The 19,983-nt window shown below is 37.2% G+C and overlaps 1 protein-coding gene across 1 annotated transcript in view; it reads left to right on the top strand.

Moving 5' to 3' along the window:
- LOC124605634 (sodium-coupled monocarboxylate transporter 1) overlaps positions 1-19,983 on the top strand; it is a 327,470-nt gene that overhangs the window by 295,434 nt on the left and 12,053 nt on the right. The window contains exons 7-11 of the mRNA XM_047137452.1: positions 3,314-3,471; positions 3,601-3,741; positions 3,954-4,172; positions 12,088-12,206; positions 19,586-19,740. Of these exons, the coding sequence (XP_046993408.1) occupies positions 3,314-3,471; positions 3,601-3,741; positions 3,954-4,172; positions 12,088-12,206; positions 19,586-19,740 (792 nt within the window). The remainder of the gene's footprint in view (positions 1-3,313; positions 3,472-3,600; positions 3,742-3,953; positions 4,173-12,087; positions 12,207-19,585; positions 19,741-19,983) is intronic.

The following is a 19,983-nucleotide window of genomic DNA, read 5'->3' as shown; positions in this document are numbered from 1 at the left end:
TCTCTCTCTCTCTCTCTCTCTCTCTCTCTCTCTCTCTCTCTCACTTAAATTGAACTCTGTAACATTATAAAACAATTGCTTATGGAGTGTGGGAATAAAGAATGCTCAGATGCTTGTGCAATTAGTATAATCTCGTCTTCATGATCCCTGCAGGAGTCACATGTACGGAACTGCAGTTATCTTTAGATTTGTGACTAGTACTGGTTCTTGAACATTTTTAAGCAGGTTTCTCCAGGATAATTGGCTCCAGTCTTAAAGAATGTACTACTTCAGGTTTTTTAGCAGTCCCAAGATGCTCTCCTGTGTGTCAAACAAAATCTGTGATCATTCATACTGCCCTTCTTTATAAACATTCAGTATCTTCTGTTAGTTCTGCTTGGTATGAGTCCTGCACATATGGGCAATATTCTAAGATGGGATGCGTAAGTGCTTTGTAAGCAATCTCTTTACTGGACTGATGGCATTTTCCCAGCATCCTGGTAATGAAACGAGGTCTGCCACCTGTTCTACACATGACAGAGCCTATGTGATCACTCTATTTTATATCCACACAAAGTGATTCACCCAGGTGCCCATGTTGTAGGAAAGTGATGGCAGAATGTAAATATTTTTAATTAAAGGAGAAAACGTATTGAAAAGCAGAAGCATTGAGTTGTCGACAGGCATACACAGAAAGAAAGAAAACTTAGCAGCTTTTGGAATAATCCTTTTTGAAGCTAAAGTAAACGCGCGCGCGCGCGCGCACGCATGCACACACACACACACACACACACACACACACACACACACACACACACACGTTTGGCCAGCCGGGGTGGCCAAGCGGTTCTAGGCGCTACAGTTTGGTTCGAATCCTGCCTCGGGCATGGATGTGAGTGATGCCCTTAGGTTAGTTAGGTTTAAGTAGTTCTAAGTTCTAGGGGACTGATGACCTCAGAAGTTAAATCCCATAGTGCTCAGAGTCATTTGAACACACACACACACACACACACACACACACACACACACACACACACACACACACCTACCTTTGCCCCTGTGTGGTAGAGGCTGGACGAACAGCGGCAGTGCTGCATTTCAGCATGTGGACTAGGTTGCGGTTGGGGTTGTGTCAAGTGGGGTGGGTAGAGGGAGAAAAGAGAGCCAGGATGCAGGGAGAGGTTTTGGGGTTTTGTGGCCAGTGGCTCAGAGGGAGACAGCCAGACTGCCAGCTAGGAATACAGGAGAAAGGGATGGCAGGTGCACTGGCTAGGCACGTGATGCACTGTTGTCTGAGCCAGCAGGGAGCAGAGCATGCTGAAGGTGATGTGGGGATGTGGATTGGGATGGGTGACAGGAAAGAGGAAGTGGAAACTATTGAGTTTAGGGTGTGGGGACAATGGGTTACTGGAGATTGAGGCCAAGACAATTATGAGAACAAAGACCGTGTTGCAAGGAGAGCCTGCAAACTGGCTCTGTCCCTCTGAGTAACTAGCCTCTCATCCCCAATCTCTCTCCCTGCCTCCAACCTCTCTCTCCCTCCATGCACCCTACCCAACACAATCCCCACCACAGCCTGCTCCACCTGCTGAAATGCAGCATTGGCAGTGTTTGTCCAATCCACACCGTATAGGGGCATAGGTTGATAGGTGTGTGTGTGTGTGTGTGTGTGTGTGTGTGTGTGTGTGTGTGTGTGTGTGTGTGTTTTACTTTAGCTTGAAATTGCCTGTGTCTATCAGCAACTCCAATCCAAAAGTATTTACACCCATGTACATATATGAGGTATCTCATTGATATTGTAGACATAGGATACTATTTTTCTGGATTTTGTGAAGTGCATAATTTTGGATTTCTGTATGCTGCCAACATCTGCATCACATTCAAATCTTATCAAGACCTGCTTAGATATTTTTGCAGCAAATAAATTCATCATCTGAAAAAAGTCTGAGGTTACTGTTAATATTGGATGAAACAACAAGTTTTCTGTTACCATTCACTGTTTATTTATATCCATAATGCAATTCAAATGTTCAAACTTCCATCATCAATTTGATTTATATGTGTTAATATGACATCTGCATGTTGTGTTATGACTGTGGGGCAATCTGTGGCACAGTCTAATTGAGAAACAAAACACTATTTCAGAACATAGGTTTGGGGAGGGTTTTGACTCAGAATGAAATATAACTGTAAACATGAAAATAAAACAACTAAAACAAAATACTTTCAATTACTTTCACTTTATATTTACATTTAGTCAAAACTTTCCCCAGAACCATGTTCTGAAGTAGTGTTTTGTTTCTCTAATAGGCAGTGGCACAGGTTACCACAAAGTTGTAACACAACACATACATGTCATATTAACAGTTGGAGGTTCATAACTTTGAAATATGTTGTGGATATAAACAAACAGTGACTGAACAGTAAACTTGTTGTTTCATTCAGTATCAATAACAGTCACAGTAAATCCTATCCTAAAATGTTTGCATATAAAGTTACTATTAATATTGGCTGCTTCATCTTTAATATACATCATGAACAGCAAATACATTTCTCAAGGGCACGCCTGAAGCAGTTTTCACTTCTATCAATGACTATCCATCCAAAACAACATGCTGCAGCCTTGCTGTAAAGTAGTCACGCATGACAATAACATTATGTAAAACGGATCTGTATTAGTTCTGAAGAAAGACTGTTTGAAAGCTTAGCATTGTTTTCAGTCTTGATTATGTGCCGATCAACTGCTCTAGTTAACATTTGTTCTCGTACAGTTTCTAAATCTACCTACAGCTTGTGACCCACACAGTCATTAGAATTACTAGTTTCAAACACCAGATTTTACAATAGTACTCATGATTCAGAAATTACAATAATTTTTTAGTATAAATGACAGTGGCAATGGTTATTTGTGCCTTTAGAACGAGGTAAATGCTTATGATATCATTTGGAGTTTAGTCTGTAACACTAGTTTTGAGCAATGCCTGACATTCTTGCCACTACAAATTTTCAAACTTAGTATTGATACCAAATTTTATGAGCTGAATGTTTCTTCCCCACACTTCCCAGTGTGTGATCAGAGATTTGTGCTTTCATTTATAGTTCTAAATTGGATGTGTGAAACAGAATGTGGAGATCTCTGAATTCAGCAATCATAACAGATTAATATTCTGCAACTTAAGCTCAAAGATCCCTATCCTAAGTAGTGAATGAAATTTATGTAGAAATTTTTTTGTGAAAGTCATTGACATATGTCTGACGTTTATTTGTTCTTTGTCACATTGGTTTTCTGTATTGACAATTTACTTTAATACACTAACCGGTCATTTTTTTTCAGGGTGGACTAAAATCTGCAATACATGTTGATATGATTCAAGGCTTGGTGACTATTGCATGCAGTGTGACTATAATAATTAAGGGAGCACTAGATGTACCAGGAGGTGTAGCAGACGTATTCAAGATACCAAGTGAACAAGGAAGATTGCAGTTTTTTGAGTAAGTTTGATATATTCCCGCAGTATGTAATGTGCATACTGTTAAAGTGAAAAATTGCAGTCAAATAACTACTATAACTCTTCTATTTTTAAAAAATCATGGTATCTTCAAACTCATTCTCATTTACAGCTTTGATCTTGACCCTACAATCCGTGTTGCAACACTATCAGCTGTGTTTGGTCAACTTTTCATGTCACTGTCAATATTTGGCTGCCAACAAAATTTTGTGCAAAGATATATCAGTATGGGATCTGTTCGTGAAGTTACTAAGTAAGTTCTTGAAACAATAGAATCTTTTTAAATTTAAGATTCTTACAGTTAATGACATAAATTCATAGCATTATTGATATGCAAATATTATAATGAGAGTCTGATAATCATTTATGTTTGCTTAATACCACAGTTTTAATATTGTGAACAGAATAGCTTATCCTAAAGTATACCATGAATTAGTTAATAATTAAATGTTGTTTTCTTTTTAGAACACTCATGACAAACATACCTGTCATCACAGTATTGTTTAGTTTGTCTTGGGTAGTTGGCATGGTCATTTTCGCCAATTATGTTAACTGTGACCCACTCTCTTTGGGCTACATCAGCAAGATAGATGAAATAGTGCCATTCTTTGTGGAGGACAAGTTTTCCTTTTTGCCTGGATTTCTGGGACTTGTCATGGGATCTCTCTTCAATGGCGCTCTGAGGTATACTTCTATAAATAACAATAGTGCTTTAAATTAGCAAATGTTTCACACATTTATTTTGAATTATATGCATTTCTCTCTGTTCCTCAATTAGTGAGATGATTAGATTCAGCTGCCAAATTATAGTAGCGTGGGGGGAAGGGGGAGAGAGAGAGTGAGTGAGTGAGTGAGTGTGTGTGTGTGTGTGTGTGTTTTCAACAACCTGTTCAAAAGACTGCAGTGATGACTGAGAGGCAAAGATTTTCCAACAAGACCCAATAATCGGCTATGTAAATTTTTAGGATGGTGGAGAAAACAGTCTTAAATATTACAGTTATAATAACAGTAAACATCTCAGGAGATATTTAAGTGCTCCATGAACGTATTTCTTGAGTGAAATGTGATGGCATTGAATGTGACATGACTCTGGACAAATGAAGATTTGTGCCAGACTTTCTGTTTTTCATGTGCAGATTACAATTGACTCATAACACTTCTGTAATTCACTTCATTAACATGGACACAACATGGAATGTTCAGTCCTTTCTCAGATATTACCACAACCAACAGAAAGAGTGTGCCAGTTTGTTCTCAAATTAAAATGAACAAAAAATCAGACAACACAATCAGCCAGAAGTTTCTATAAGTTATTGAATCACTAGAAAAAGATGAGTTAATTGGTATTGTGCTACTTATAATAGTCAGGTCCAACACTGCAGCTTCTGGATCAAAGTAACTAAGTAAGAAGTGAGGAAGGTGGCATTATACTCATGATGGCTTTGACACACTCCTTAGGTGCTTTAGTATGATTTTTTAATGTTTCTTTTGTTATTTCCTATAGGCAATCATGTCCATGCAACCAGTTTCATTCTTTACAAATGTTACTAATTATCTCTGGTCTGATGCAGCTCTCCACACTAGTCTAACTGAAACCTACGTCCAATTGACCCTGCTTAATGTGAATGTCTAGGTCTCTGTCTACAATTTACTGCCCTCTCCCCATATACTCTCTTCCCTCCATCACCTAACCGACCATTCCTTGGTGCCTCAAATGTGTCCTTCAAACCAAACCTTTCTTTTAGTCAAGTTGTGCCATAAGTTTGTTCTTTTCCCAATTAGATTCAGTATCTCCTCATCAGTTATTCTGTCTACTCATCTAATCTTCAGCATTCTTCTGTAGCACTACATTTCAGTTATTACTATTCTCTTCTTGCTGAAATGCTTATTTGCATATCATCCACTTTCACTTCTATACAAGGATACACTCCAGATAAATACCTTCAGAAAAGACTTTCTAACACATAAATTTATATTACATACTAACAAATTCCTCTTTTTCAGAAATGTTCTTCTTGTTATTGCCAGTCTGCATTTTATATCCTCTCTACTTTGACCATGTGCTACTTAAATGTATATATTGCACTCAATGCTTACACATCTCTGGAAGTGAATTATATCTTTGATCGAGTTGATGGTCACAGTTTGAGTTCCTATGCCATTCTGTATTTACTGTTTGCAGTTATAATTTTTTTAGAACAAAATTAGACATGATTTACATACAGAACAATTTGGCATTACTCTGCAGAAAAAATATTTATTATAGCATCCATGGTTAAATCTTAGTCTCAAAATAATGGCAGAAAATGTTCTGGTGGTGCTTCATAGTCTTTTTCAATAAGTTTCAGTGTTCTTGCAATTCTCAGAAGGAGAAAAGAAGAAAGGAAGATAAAGATTTAACATCCCATCATGATGTCATTAGAGATGGAGCACAAGCTCACTTAGGGGAAGGAAATTGCCCATGTCTTTTTTAAAACAAGTATCCCATTATTTCCCTTAATACTGAAACATGATCCAACAGCAAAAAGTTTCGACACTGGTCCATAATTTCCATGGTACATGGTTTTCTTCACCACATGGCATCATCCATACTGCAATGTCCATCATTCCTTCTTTCTGAATAGCAACTTAATCATAGCTTTTCATGGCACTGTGGAAAACTCTGAGAAAAATGATTTGGTACTAGACACTTGTGGTGACAAAAGAAAACCAACACCTTAGAAAGCTGTTCTTATTATTTTGTTAGAGATTCGCAGACTTCAGTTTGGTTGTACAGTCAGAAGTGATGTTGAAACGTGCAAAACAGCCCATGAACTTGTGACTTAATAATGAATAGTCTCCGGAAATCTATTATGTGTTTTGCTTCCACCAATAGTGAAGAAACAAAATAACTTTACCAGCTTGAATATCTAAAACAAATAATGACCACTTTCATGTTGAAAATTTTGAGATGTGTTGTGACTTCCTTGATCCTGAGTGTCTACTACCAAATTATTTCTTCATAATCCTCTAAAATGTTACAAAGAGCTTCGAATGTGAACTTCAGTAATCTGTACGTTAGGGCTTGTCATTTTAGAGGACAAAAATTTCGTGATTTTTGTGAATGAGGGGGTCCAAAAATGTGCCTTTTGATGTGAAATATTCAAATTTAAAAGGTTTCTCTTTATTGGTAAATTTGCACTTTATTATAATATATATGTATATTTCCAACAAAATGGTATAAATTAAGACAAAAAAAAGAAAAAATTTGCTCAAAAAGTGGTTTATTGAACTCAAACAGCTTTTTATTTTGCCTCTATTATCAAACACTGAAAACACATCACGTGAATGAAAAAAACTTTAATTAACAATATAGATCTACTCTTGCTTTGATTCATTCCTATAAATCATTCTTCTGTGTGCTTCCTGGCATATAATGTATGATTCTTATTTATCAGGAGCCTCTGTCCCTTGTTTCACCTACCTCTCCATGGACTGTCATGACATTGCTACATTTGAACTTGCATTGGCTCTTGAACAAGCTTCCAAGTTTCTGATGTTTTGAGTTTACAAAAATGTGAAGGCTGATATACTTATTCTGACTAGCCTGTCAGTTCCAAAAGTGAAATTGCACATAGATTTACTGCAGATGTCTTCCTAGGGCAATCAAATAGGGCTCCTGCTATATCATCATCTTCATTCCTCAATTCAGTTGTCTTCTGTGTCCCTGCTTTCCTTTCTTCTTGGTCTTCCATGCATAAAAGTGTCTGAAGCACCATTTCACTAAATGTGAACCACAATGAACATTGGATTGTCAGAAAACAATATCTGCTACTGTCTTCTTCTGGGATTTTAGGAGCTTCAGTTTGTAAAGAATATGGCAGAGTCCTTCCATCCGAGAGAATTTTGATTTGATTGTAAAACAGCAGGGATAGTGAACAGCAACAGTTTATTCCACAAGCACTTGTAATGTTTTCAAGTTGTTGCCTTTAAGGTCATGTTTTCAAAGTCATACATGATAAATCCTATTTGCAGTTGTTAACCACCGAGAGTGGCTTGCAGAACCAATTTCTGGTACTGCAATACCAGTCAGAACTGTACCTGTCCTTGTAGCCTGAGTTATCCTGTAACCATAGGCCCTACATGTAGACAGATCTTTGACAACAGATTCACTCATTGGAACCAGACACTCTGGAAAGACAATTGTGAGAACTGAGGGATGGATGGCAAGTTCTGTTGCACTATCAAGCACTCCACTTGCTGTTAGACAAAGTTTTCCCATCCAGCTGTTTGATCAAGTGGCTCATAGATACTCATTGGTATGAAGAGCACAAACCCATCAGGTTAGTTTACAATTAAGCTTTGTCTCAACACAGTGCTTGACTTCTCTTTCCCAATCAGCAATAACTTCAGCATATTTCCTTTTCATTAAGTCTTTCTCTTGAGTAAAATGGCAAAAATACATTCCACCTGGATGACTGCAAACTGTGTAATGTTCTTCTTTCACAATACTTGGAAACTGGTAACTTGAATTACCTGCTCATAACAGATTTCAGTGAAATCTTGGCTTCCATCAAAGAAGATAACATTCAGTCTTTCTTGTCCTGCATTGACCATGAAATTCTTCATCAAGTGATTCAAGACTTTCTTTTGGGCTCTTTTTACTTTATTATGATCAACCACTAGTATCCTGTCTCCTTCAGTAATTAATCAAGCATCTACTATGTAGCTTTTGTAATGACAGCTGTTGTATGTAGCGTGACTCAATACCTAATACTTTGCTCTGCAACACTGTGCAATTGTGATGTGTTATACTAACTTGTACTTCATGCTGAAGATACATTAGAATCATTACATGATATCTGCAAAGGGTATTCATCTTTAACATCAGTTACCTCTGTACCAGTTTCACCTGATTTTATTTCTCTCTTTATTTGTTGTCCTCAGTGTCGACATACTGCTTTGCTACATTGGCTGAAAAATGGGGTTTGTAATTCGGACACTGACTACTGTAAATACTGTAGCCGACAGGTACACATTTGTGTTTCATCATAGTTTACTTTCACTTTGCACAGCCTCCCAATAATACACAGTTATATATGTATGGCCAGTGCATTATTGCTCAAACTTTTCATAAAGCTCATTAATAGTGTGCAGGCAAACCTCCACATACTGCTACAATAGTTTTCTGTTGAGCATCTGTGAGCAGTAAAAACATAACCACATAGTTCACAGTCCTTCAAATAAATTGACCAGTCACTGTCATTCCTTTAATGCACAGTCTATTGGTGCAACACTTATTTCACAGTTAAGTTGAAGAATTGTTGTCATTCTAACTAGCACAGGTTACTTGTCTGAAACTCGGCTGTGGACTGACTATCTCGTGACCAAAATTTGGGCGCTTATTTGTCATCACAATAGTAGGTACTGAAATTACACATTGTTTAATGTTTAATTTCAAGAAATTACAGTTAAAGCTTAACTCATTAAATTAACTGACTACATCAAAAAATTGGTTCTTTTTAACAGTTTCTTCTACTACAAATGTTAGGCCAAATTATTTGTTTAATTGATGAAATTATCAAATATCGTTATGAAAACAATACTTTTGACAAAACTGTTAATTACTTTGGAATTAGTTAAGGGCTGGCTTTGCTAACTTGTTTTCAAATAGAGCCAAATAGATACTTTAAGATTACTAGTATTTGTTCCATCAAATGTTTATAATTAGAACAATGTTTATATTTGTTTATCTGTCAACAATAGAATTTAAGCTACGAAACAATTACTGATTTCACCTTATAACAAAAGATAGTAACTAGGCATAGTTGAAATCAATTAGAAAATCAATTACATACATAAAACTAAGTACAAAATTAGATCTGATGTTAAACACTTTAAAACAGAGGGCCAATCTTTCTCTTTTATGAAAATGCAGATTATATTCATGTATGTTAATAGTGATTAGTTAAACATGAAAAAATGAATTTAAGGAGGCAGATGGCAAAACAAGAGGGGAATTAAAATTATCTCAGCTTGCTTCATCACATCACTCCCTCATTGGATTGACCAGATATATATTGCAAATAACTAACTGGACAATTCAATGACCACAAGTGACGCCAGACATTAGGTTTAAAATCTACACACACAAAAATTTTACATATGAAATCTAATCAAAACGACAAAACATACTTTTTTTCCAATTTATACTTATGTGAACTGGCCATACAGAAATCCCTATACAAAATATTCACATACAGTGCATTGTATATTTACATAAAATATCTGCGAGTTATACTTTTAACAAAAAATTAGGCATCTTCATCATAAGTTATCTCATTTTTAAGCTAAGATTACATTTAAAGATGCATATCATTTGATACAAGTCTTGTCTTGCAAACAAAATATTAATCCTCATGGGTAGCAAAGAAGTTAAATTTCACTTGCTCAATGTTTAGTATTTTTTACTAGCATTTTAACTTTTTCAATGAGCTTTAACACACTTTCTCACCCAGCTGTCCGTGCCTTCAACAGGTCCAAGAGGCAGTTAGCAAGGAAATGCACTGCAATTAGTTCCCTTGGAGGTGGTTCTCCTCCGCCACAGTACATGAAAAAATGAGACAAAATGCCCTACTTCAGTACACTTACTTTTACTTCTAACTTAAGTCTAAGAAAAAAATATGTTTAACACTAATGGCAAATGATAGTCATTACATCATACAAAAATACATTACATAGTTCTCATAACATTTCAATAATTAGCGCTAAAATTGACTATAGTACAAAAGGTAGGTGACTATAAAAAATGTTAAAATCAAGTACACATTACACTGTAAAACATTACTTCGGGCAACTATGTTTAGAGATGGAATTCCTTAATGTTAGAAAAGCTTTACCAGGACATGCTTCTATGGATATGCAGTTATATCCATATACCGATGGCACTGAAACAACAGACACTTCTATTATATCACAATTAATATTAATCCCTAGTATTCAAGATGGTTTGTTACTGAATATTGTCTCTCCTGCTACACCAGTAAGCTGATTACTTCAGATGTTAATTATCCTCCACATATGCTGTATATTGAGCAAGCAGTGAAGGGAACAAAAGAAAAATTTGGAGTAGGTATTAAAATCCATGGAGAAGAAATAAAAACTTTGAGGTTCTTCTGTCAGAGACAGCAAAGGACTTGGGAGAGCAGTTGAACGGAATGGATAGTGTCTTGAAAGGAGGATATAAGATGAACATCAACAAAAGTAAAATGAGGATAATGGAATGTAGTCGAACTAAATCAGGTGATGCTAAGGGAATTAGATTAGGAAATGAGACACTTAAAGTAGTAAAGGAGTTTTGCTATTTGGGGAGCAAAATAACTGATGATGGTCGAAGTAGAGAGGATATAAAATGTAGACTGGCAATGGCAAAGAAAGTGTTTCTAAAGAAGAGAAATTTGTTAACATTGAGTATAGATTTAAGTGTCAGGAAGTCGTATCTGAAAGTATTTGTATGAAGTGTAGCCATGTATGGAAATGAAACATGGATGATAAATAGCTTGGACAAGAAGAGAATAGAAGTGTTCGAAATGTGGTGCTACAGAAGAATGCTGAAAATTAGATGGGTAGATCACATAACTAATGAGGAGGTACTGAAAAGAATTGGGGAGAAGAGGAGTTTGTGGCACAACGTGACAAGAAGAAGGGACTGGTTGGTAGGACATGTTCTGAGGCATCAAGGGATCACAAATTTAGCATTGGAGGGCAGTGTGGAGGGTAAAAATCATAGAGAGAGACCAAGAGATGAATACACTAAGCAGATTCAGAAGGATGTAGGTTGCAGTAAGTACTGGGAGATAAAGAAGCTTGCACAGGATAGAGTAGCATGGAGAGCTGCATCAAACCAGTCTCAGGACTGAAGACCACAACAACAACAACAAATTGATTGATTTGTGGTAGAGATGTGGAATCTTTGATAACCTAATAGTCCATCACTGGACTACACCCTTCTTAAACTTCACTTGTTATCAGGTTTCATTTAGTTATATTACTTCAATAATAAGACTCTCACTCACACATTGCACACAGTGAACAGAATGATGTACAACAAAATATCTGTGTAATCATTTCAGATGTCTTTGTTAGTGAGTGTATAAAACACACACACACACACACACACACACACACACACACACACACACACACACACACACACACATTTGCCTTTCACAGCCAGACAAGTGCTCTACCAATTGAGCTATCCACACATGGCTGACAACCCATCCTCACACCTTTATTTCTGCCAGTACTACTCCCGGCTTCAACTCGTGGTCCATCACACAGTTTCAGCCTGTCAGGAAATCTCATATCAGCACACACTCCACTTCAGAGTGATAATTAATTCTGGAACCACTTAATTATTCCCACTTCAAATTACTGAGAGATTTAATAAATAACTCTATGAATAATAAAATATAAAAAGTAAAATAAATTCAATATAATTTATGAAAATGAAAAAGAAAGTATTACAGCTTTTTGTTAGAAAAATGTTATCTGATTATTAAATTTTAATGTTTTCTTTGTTTGTTGAGTGCACTAAACTAACCTTTCATTCCAACAGCATTGCTGTATCAAACATAAATTCAATGGCCACAGTGATGTTTGAAGACTTCTTCTGTCAGATTCCAAGCATCAAGTTGCTTTCAGACAAGAAGCAAGTGTATTTCATAAAAGGAATAGGTAAATAATACAATCATCATAGTGTAATTTGTTGTTAATACATGATTTGTGAAGTTTATACTCTTTTCTCCCATGTATAATTGTCATAATTTAGATATGTTTGTAAATAGGATGTTTGTAAATAGTACTTACTACACATGGTTAACAGTCATGACAGAAAAGGATACTCTCAGTTCACAGATTAAAACTGTGTGCCAGTCCGAGACTCGAACTCAGTACCTTAATCTGCCAGGAATTTTCATATCAGCACACACTCCGCTGCAGAGTGAAAATCTCATTCTGGCATATAATGTTATTTTCAGTGATTACAACTCCAGTGAAATTTATGCAGAACTTGGTGGTATGAGCCTACTTAACACTACAAAGTCACACCCTCTCTGGCCTGATTCAGTCTTGAAGGATGTCATAAAACCATTGCATCATCTCCTGTGAAGAGCTGCCCTGCAGCTGATGAAACTGCTCATTAATGTCCTGGACACTGGTGCCATTGGAGTACATCAGCACCATGTACACAGTTCATAGTGACACATGCTACGTGTGGATAAGCACAATCCTGTTGAAAAATGCCACCACAATGCTGTTGCATGAGAAGTACCAAATGAGGATGCTAGATGTCCAAGAGATACCATTGTGCCATCAGAGTTCCCTCTATCAGTACCAGCCATGATGTGAAGTGATATGCAGTAGCTCCACCACACCATGACACCAGGAGTCCTACCACTGTGCCTCCCCAAAACATTAGAAGAATGGCACATTTCAACAGACCACTGCCATCTTGCAGGCAAAGGTCATCTTGGATGGTACAGAACTGCAAATCATCAATGAACACAACACAACACAATGCAATGCCATTCATCAGCAGTCCATGCTTCCTGGCCATCGCACCACTCCAAATGCAGCCATTTGTGTTGCCTGTGTAGAGGATGGTAGTTCGCTAGTCAGATTGCTGCTAGTCTCCAGCAAACAGTGCAGGATGACACAGAATGCTGCAAGGAGTGTAGTACTTGTTCGTGGGTGGCAGGCACAGATGTGGATGGGTTACGATGTGCTTAGTGCACAAGACAGTGATCCTCCATTGCAGTTGTCAAATGAGGTCAACCAGAACCTTTACGGACCTACATCCAGTCACTGTCCCATTCAAATGCCCCACAAACCTAGATACCGTACACTGTGCTCAGCCAACCTAATGGGGAGACATGAGGAGGACCCTTTCACACATTGTCACATGCTGACAAAGCTATCTCACATGAGTACATGGCATCTTCATGTCCTCCACTGTCATCACACATCATCTGAAACTGTTCACATCCCTTATATATCCTACCAGGGTTGGTAACAATGCTAATGCACTCTGGTGGCTGTTCCACATGTAGCAGAGAATTGTGGCTCTAATCTGATGGGGTGTATGTATACAAAGTTTCATTGGCATCTGACTGGATATTTCAATCTTTTGTAAGACAGCATAAATAGATCAAACCACTACATCACTTGCCAGTTGCCAAATTGTGAAATACTTCTGTGAGCCTCATTGCTGTACAAATTGCATTACACATAACAGAATGTTCCCTAGGGATACATGTTCTCTGTTTCCCAAGCAGAATCAAAATCTTGTGACATCCTTCTAACATTTGGATACAATAATTTCACTGCCACTTTATATTTTTTTGCATATAGAACCCCTGTTACTTAGATACTGATTTACTCATAGTCACCTTCAGATTTTCTTTTTCTATCACATTTCATCACAATTATGCTGCTAAGCTGTGCAGCTGTTAAGCAAAGAAATGGTTGCTTAGCAGACTGCATTAACAATGGGGCACTTTGTGAATGAGACTGTGCATGTGTACAACGCATTTTTTCCACTAATTATTGTGCCAGCACTTTTATTCATATGTGCCTCTGATGAAGAAATAGGCATTATGTAGACATATTTTAAGCATATTTTTGGGAAAGAATTAAATTCATTATCCACTGTGTGTCCCTGTAAACTTCTTTGCATTTCTAATCCTGTGAAGTCCCTCTGATAACTCTCTGAAATTTACTGTTTTCTTCTTAGCTAAACATGATTGATATGGATACTCTAAATTTATTAAGATTTTCTCATATATTTTCCAAAGGCCACTTGAATTTAGAAATAAATTATCAAGCTATTTTACAATATGTAATCCTAATTTCAAAAATGGCTCTGAGCACTATGAGACTTAACTGCTGAGGGCATCAGTCCCCTAGAGCTTAGAACTACTTAAACCTAACTAACCTAAGGACATCACACACATCCATGCAGGAGGCAGGATTCGAACCTGTGACCGTAGCGGTCGCATGGTTCCAGACTGTAGCGCCTAGAACTGCTCAGCCACTCTGGCCGGCTAATCCTAGTTTCAATGGGAATGTTATTGTGGGGACAATTCAGTCATTCTTGCAAAGAGCCATGTTATGCAATGTCCTGGTAGCAGCAGAAGTAGGCACTGATGTTCACACATTAAATAAAATTCTCTGTGTGATGTTCCTTGGGACCTAGTTGGATTGCAAGTTAAAGTGAAGTCAACATATAAACTAATCAAGAATCTCAGATCAGTGTGTTACATTTTTAGAAGAATCTCTCATTGTGTTGATCGAGCATAAGACAAGAGTTTAGGGTTCAGGATGGAGTTATGTGCTCTGGTGGGGAGATATTCAGCAAGCTCCCATACTCCATAAAGCAAGAAACTGGAAATCCTTACCAGTTCAAAAGAAAATCAAAAATGTATATAATTAGCCACTCTTTTTTTGGATTATCTGGATACCTATATACAGATTGAAAAGTTAGGTTACCTACATGGTATATAATAGTATTCACTATAAAGCAACATGACAAGTAAAAATGCTCTGTAAATAGGATTGTTTGTACAGATGCAGGGACAAATAGCAGGTAAACAGCAGCTCTACAGTATAATTGAGAAGGCAGCAGCTATTTTCAAAGCAGTGGCTTCCTTTTTAACTTACTGAATTAAATTTAGACAGCATAAGCATGACCAGCATTAAGTAGTGTGGTGATAGTTTGTTCATACAGCTTAAACTTTTATGATTTCCTTGTCTCATGTTAAAGTGTATCTTGACTTGTTCCACATCCCAGAAGATTCTCCTTCTTGATGGGATCTACAGAATATGAGGGAAGGAGAGAAATACAGACAAATGAATGAACGAATGAACAGCTTAATTGTATGAAACGATGAGCACTGCTGCTTGTCAGTCACAAGTTGCTTCATTTACATAGCTGATATGTGCCCATTATGGGGCACTACTACCTCATTGGTGACTGCACTGCAACCACAATTACTCTTTAAATCTACATATTTTCATTCCTAGCTGTGTTATTCCACCTAAGAACCATGGACCTTGCCATTAGTGGAGAGGCTTGCGTGCTTCAGCAATACAGATAGCCATACCATAGATGCAACCACAACAGAGGGGTATCTGTTGAGAGGCCAGACAAACATGTGGTTCCTGAAGAGGGGCAGCAGCCTTTTCAGTAGTTTCAGGGGCAACAGTCTGGATGATTGACTGATCTGGCCTTGTAACATCAACCAAATCGGCATAGCTGTGCTGGTACTGCAAATGGCTGAAATCAAGAGGAAACTACAGCTGTAATTCTTCCCGAGGACATGTAGCTTTACTGTATGGTTAAATTATGATGGTGTTCTCTTGGGTAAAATATTCCAGAAGTAAAATAGTCCTCCATTCAGATCTTTGGACAGGGACTACTCAGGAGGACGTCGTTATCAGCAGAAACAAAACTGGTGTTCTACTGATTAGAGCGTGGAATGTCAGATCCCTTAATCAGGCAAGTAGGTTAGAAAATTTAAAAAGGGAGATGGATAGGTTAAAATTAGATATAGTGGGAATTTGTGAAGTTTGATGACAGGAAGAACAAGACTTCTGGTAAGCTGAATGCACAGTCATAAATACAAAATCAAATAAGGACAATCCATGAGTAGGTTTAATAATGAATAAAATGACAGAAACGTGGATAAGCTACTATGAACAGCATAGTGAATGCATTATTGTAGCCAAGACAGACACAAAGCCCACACCTACCAATACAATATTATATGCTAGCTATCTCTGCAGATGATGAAGAGATTGAAGAAATTTATGATGCGATAAAAGAAATTATTCAGATAGTTAAGAGAGACGAAAATTTAATAGTCATGGGGGAATGGGCTTTGATAGTAGGAAAAGGAAGAGAAGGAAAAGTAGTAGGTGAATATGGACTGGGGGTAAGAAATGAAAGAGGAAGCCGCCTGGTAGAATTTTGCACAGAGCATAACTTAATCATACCGAACACTTAGTTTAAGAATCATGAAAGAAGTTTGTATACATGGAAGAGGCCTAGAGACAATGAAAGGTTTCAGACAGATTATATAATGGTAAGACAGAGATTTAGGAACAAGGTTTTAAATTGTAAGAGATTTTCAGGGGCAGAGGTGGACTATGACCACAATTTATTGGTTATGAACTGTAGACTAAAACTGAAGACACTGCAAGAAGGTAAGAATTTAAGGAGATGGCACCTGGATAAACCAAAAGAACCCAAGGCTGTAGAGAGTTTCAGAGAGAGCGTTACAGAATGATTGACAAGAAAAGAGGATAGAGATACAGTGGAAGAAGAATGGGCAATTTTGAGAGATGAAATAGTGGAGGCAGCAGAGGATCACGCAGGTAAAAAGATGAGGGCTAGTAGAAATCCTTGGGCAACAGAAGATGAATGTAATTGATGAAAGGAGAAAATATAAAAATGTGGTAAATGAAGCAGGCAAAAAGGAATACAAATGTCTCAAAAATGAGAGTGACAGGAACTGCAAAATGACTAAGCAGGGATGGCTAGAGGACAAAAGTATGGATGTAGAGGCAACTCCCAGGTCAGTTGGAGATTTTATCCATTCAGGGACTGGTTGTTTGTGTCAATTTCGTCATCATCATTTCATCCTCATTGACGTGCAAGTCACTGAAGTGGCGTCACCTCAAAATACTTGCACCAGGTGATTGGGTCTGTCCGCCGGGAGGCCCTCGCCACATGACATGACACTTCATGTCATTTACTTGGGGGCAATATTATGGAAATGGAAGAGGACATAGATTAAGATGAAATGGGAGATATGATACTACATGAAGAATTTGACAGAACACTGAAATACCTAAGTCAAAACAATGCCCCGGGAGTAGACAACATTACATTAGAACTACTTATAGCCTTGGGAGAGCAAGCCATGAGAAAACTCTTCCATCTGGTGTGCAAGATGTATGAGACAGGCGAAATATGCTCAGACTTCAAGGAGATTATAATAATTCCAATTCCAAAGAAAGCAGGTGCTGACAGGCGTGGAAATTACCAAACTATCAGCTTAATAAGTCACAATTGAAAAATACTAACATGAATTCCTTACATACAAATGGAAAAACTGGTAGAAGATGAACTATGGGGAAGATCAGTTTGGATACCATAGAAATGTAGGGACATGTGAGGTGATGCTGACTCTATGACTTATCTTAGAAGATAGGTCAGAGAAAGGCAGACTTAAATTTATAGCATTTGTAGATTTAGAGAAGGCTTTTGACAATGTTGACTGTAATACTGTCTTCAAATTGTGAAAGTGGCAGGTGTAAAAAAACAGAGTGAAAGACTGTTTACAATTTGTACAGAAACCAGGGACAGTTATAAGAGTCAAGGGGCATGAAAGTGAAGCAGTGGTTGGGAAGGAAGTGAGACAGGGTTGCAGCCTATCCCTGGTATTATTCAATCTGTATAGTGAGCAAGTAGTAAAGAAAACAAAAGAAGGAGTAGGAATTAAAATACATGGAGAACAAATAAAAACTTTGAGGTTTCCGATGATATTGTAATTCTATTGGAGACAGCAAAGGAGCTGGAAGAGAAGCTGAACAGAATGGACAGTTTCTTGAAAGGACAATATAAGATGAATATCAACAAAAGCAAAATGAGGATAATGGAATGTAGCCTAATTAAATCAGGTGATGCTGAGGGAATTAGATTAGGAAATGAGAAACTTAAGGTAGTAGATGAGTTTTGCTATTTGGGGAGCAAAATAACTGATGACTGTTGAAGTAGGGATTATATAAAATGTAGACTGGCTATGGCAGCGAAAGCATTTCTGAAAAAGAGACATTTGTTAACATTGAGTATAGATTTCAGTGTCAGGAAGTCTTTTCTGAAAGTATTTGTATGGAGTGTAGCCTTGTATGGAAGTGAAACATGGACGATAGCTAGTTTAGACAAAAAGAGAACAGAAGCTTGCAGAATGTGTTGCTGCAGAAGAATGCTGAAGATTAGATGGCTAGATCATGTAACTAATGAGGTGGTATTGAACAGAATTGGGGAGAAGGGTAATTTGTGGCACAACTTGACTAGAAGAAGGTATAGGTTGGTAGGACACATTCTGAGGCATCAAGGGATCACCAGTTTAGTATTGGAGGGAAGCATGGAGGGTAAAAGACGTAAAGGGGGAGAGAGAGAGATGAATACATTAAGCATATGCAGAAGGATGTAGGTTGCAGTAGCTATTCAGAGATGAAGAGGCTTGCACAGGATAGAGAAGCATGGAGAGCTGTAACAAACCAATCTGGACTGAAGACCACAACAACAACTGTTGTATTATAATTTTATCTATGCCTATTATAACTAATTTAATTCTTCCATATTTTGTGTGGAGATGGCGTAGCTGAAACTAACTACCAGAAGTAAAATAATAAAATAGCAACTTGGACTGTATCAAGATGAGTGATTCTCCGCATCACCAAAACTGCAACTTTCTTCTTAATTGACTCTGTCACATTTAGCTGGCATAAGCACAAATAATTTTAAGAAGTATAGTGATAATTTATTGCTATGTTATGCCTTGACTTTTCCACACCTGTTCTTGATGGACACTGTAGAACACGATAAATGATGTGTGATGAATTATATATGAAATCTGCCTGACTGTAGCAATGCATGTCTGTGAATTATTCTGCATCCTTTAAGGTACTACTACTTTCAGAGACCTATGGAGTATGACATACATATGTGTTTGTTAATACTCATCACAATTTTGGTTTGGTTGACTGTTTATTCATTATTTACATAATTTTCATACATGTAGCTTGCTTTATAATATATACCTGTTGCAAAACAAAAGAAGTACCAAAAACTTACTCAATTATTGAAAGACTAAATGTATCACCACAACCAAAAATATATGTACATGGGTACTAACTGTTTTATTTCTTAAGAGATGAGATAATAATAAACAGTTGACATTGTAAAGGAATATATAGTTATGGTACATTAGTAAAATTCAATGTAAATTATTATACATTTATTCCAAAACATAATTTCTTACCAACAGGTATTTTTCTTGGAGCCATTATCACAGGAATTGCATTCCTTGTTGCAATGTCATCAGGAGTCATCGAGTCTTCAATGCTTATGACATCTGCAACAAGTGGACCTCTCCTTGGAGTATTTGTATTAGCAATGCTGTTCCCGTGCTGCAACTGGAAGGTATGGTACCCTGCTATTTAAAAAGGATGATGTGATAGAAATGTATACAGAAGTCATATGCATGCATACCATTCTTGACATCATCTCTCTTAATCACTCTTCTTCACTTTGTCTTTTTCAATCCAAATGAATAGAAGTTAAAATAACAACAACATGTACATAACATTAACTTCTGCTTCAACATTGCAAAAATTGACTTCAAATACACATTTAACTTGTACAGCTGTATAGAAGTAACTATTT

The sequence above is a fragment of the Schistocerca americana genome, chromosome 3 (assembly GCF_021461395.2).
Source record: "Schistocerca americana isolate TAMUIC-IGC-003095 chromosome 3, iqSchAmer2.1, whole genome shotgun sequence".
NCBI lineage: Eukaryota > Metazoa > Arthropoda > Insecta > Orthoptera > Acrididae > Schistocerca > Schistocerca americana.
Note: the sequence above shows the minus strand (reverse complement) of the source record. Positions and strands in the feature narration are given on the sequence as shown.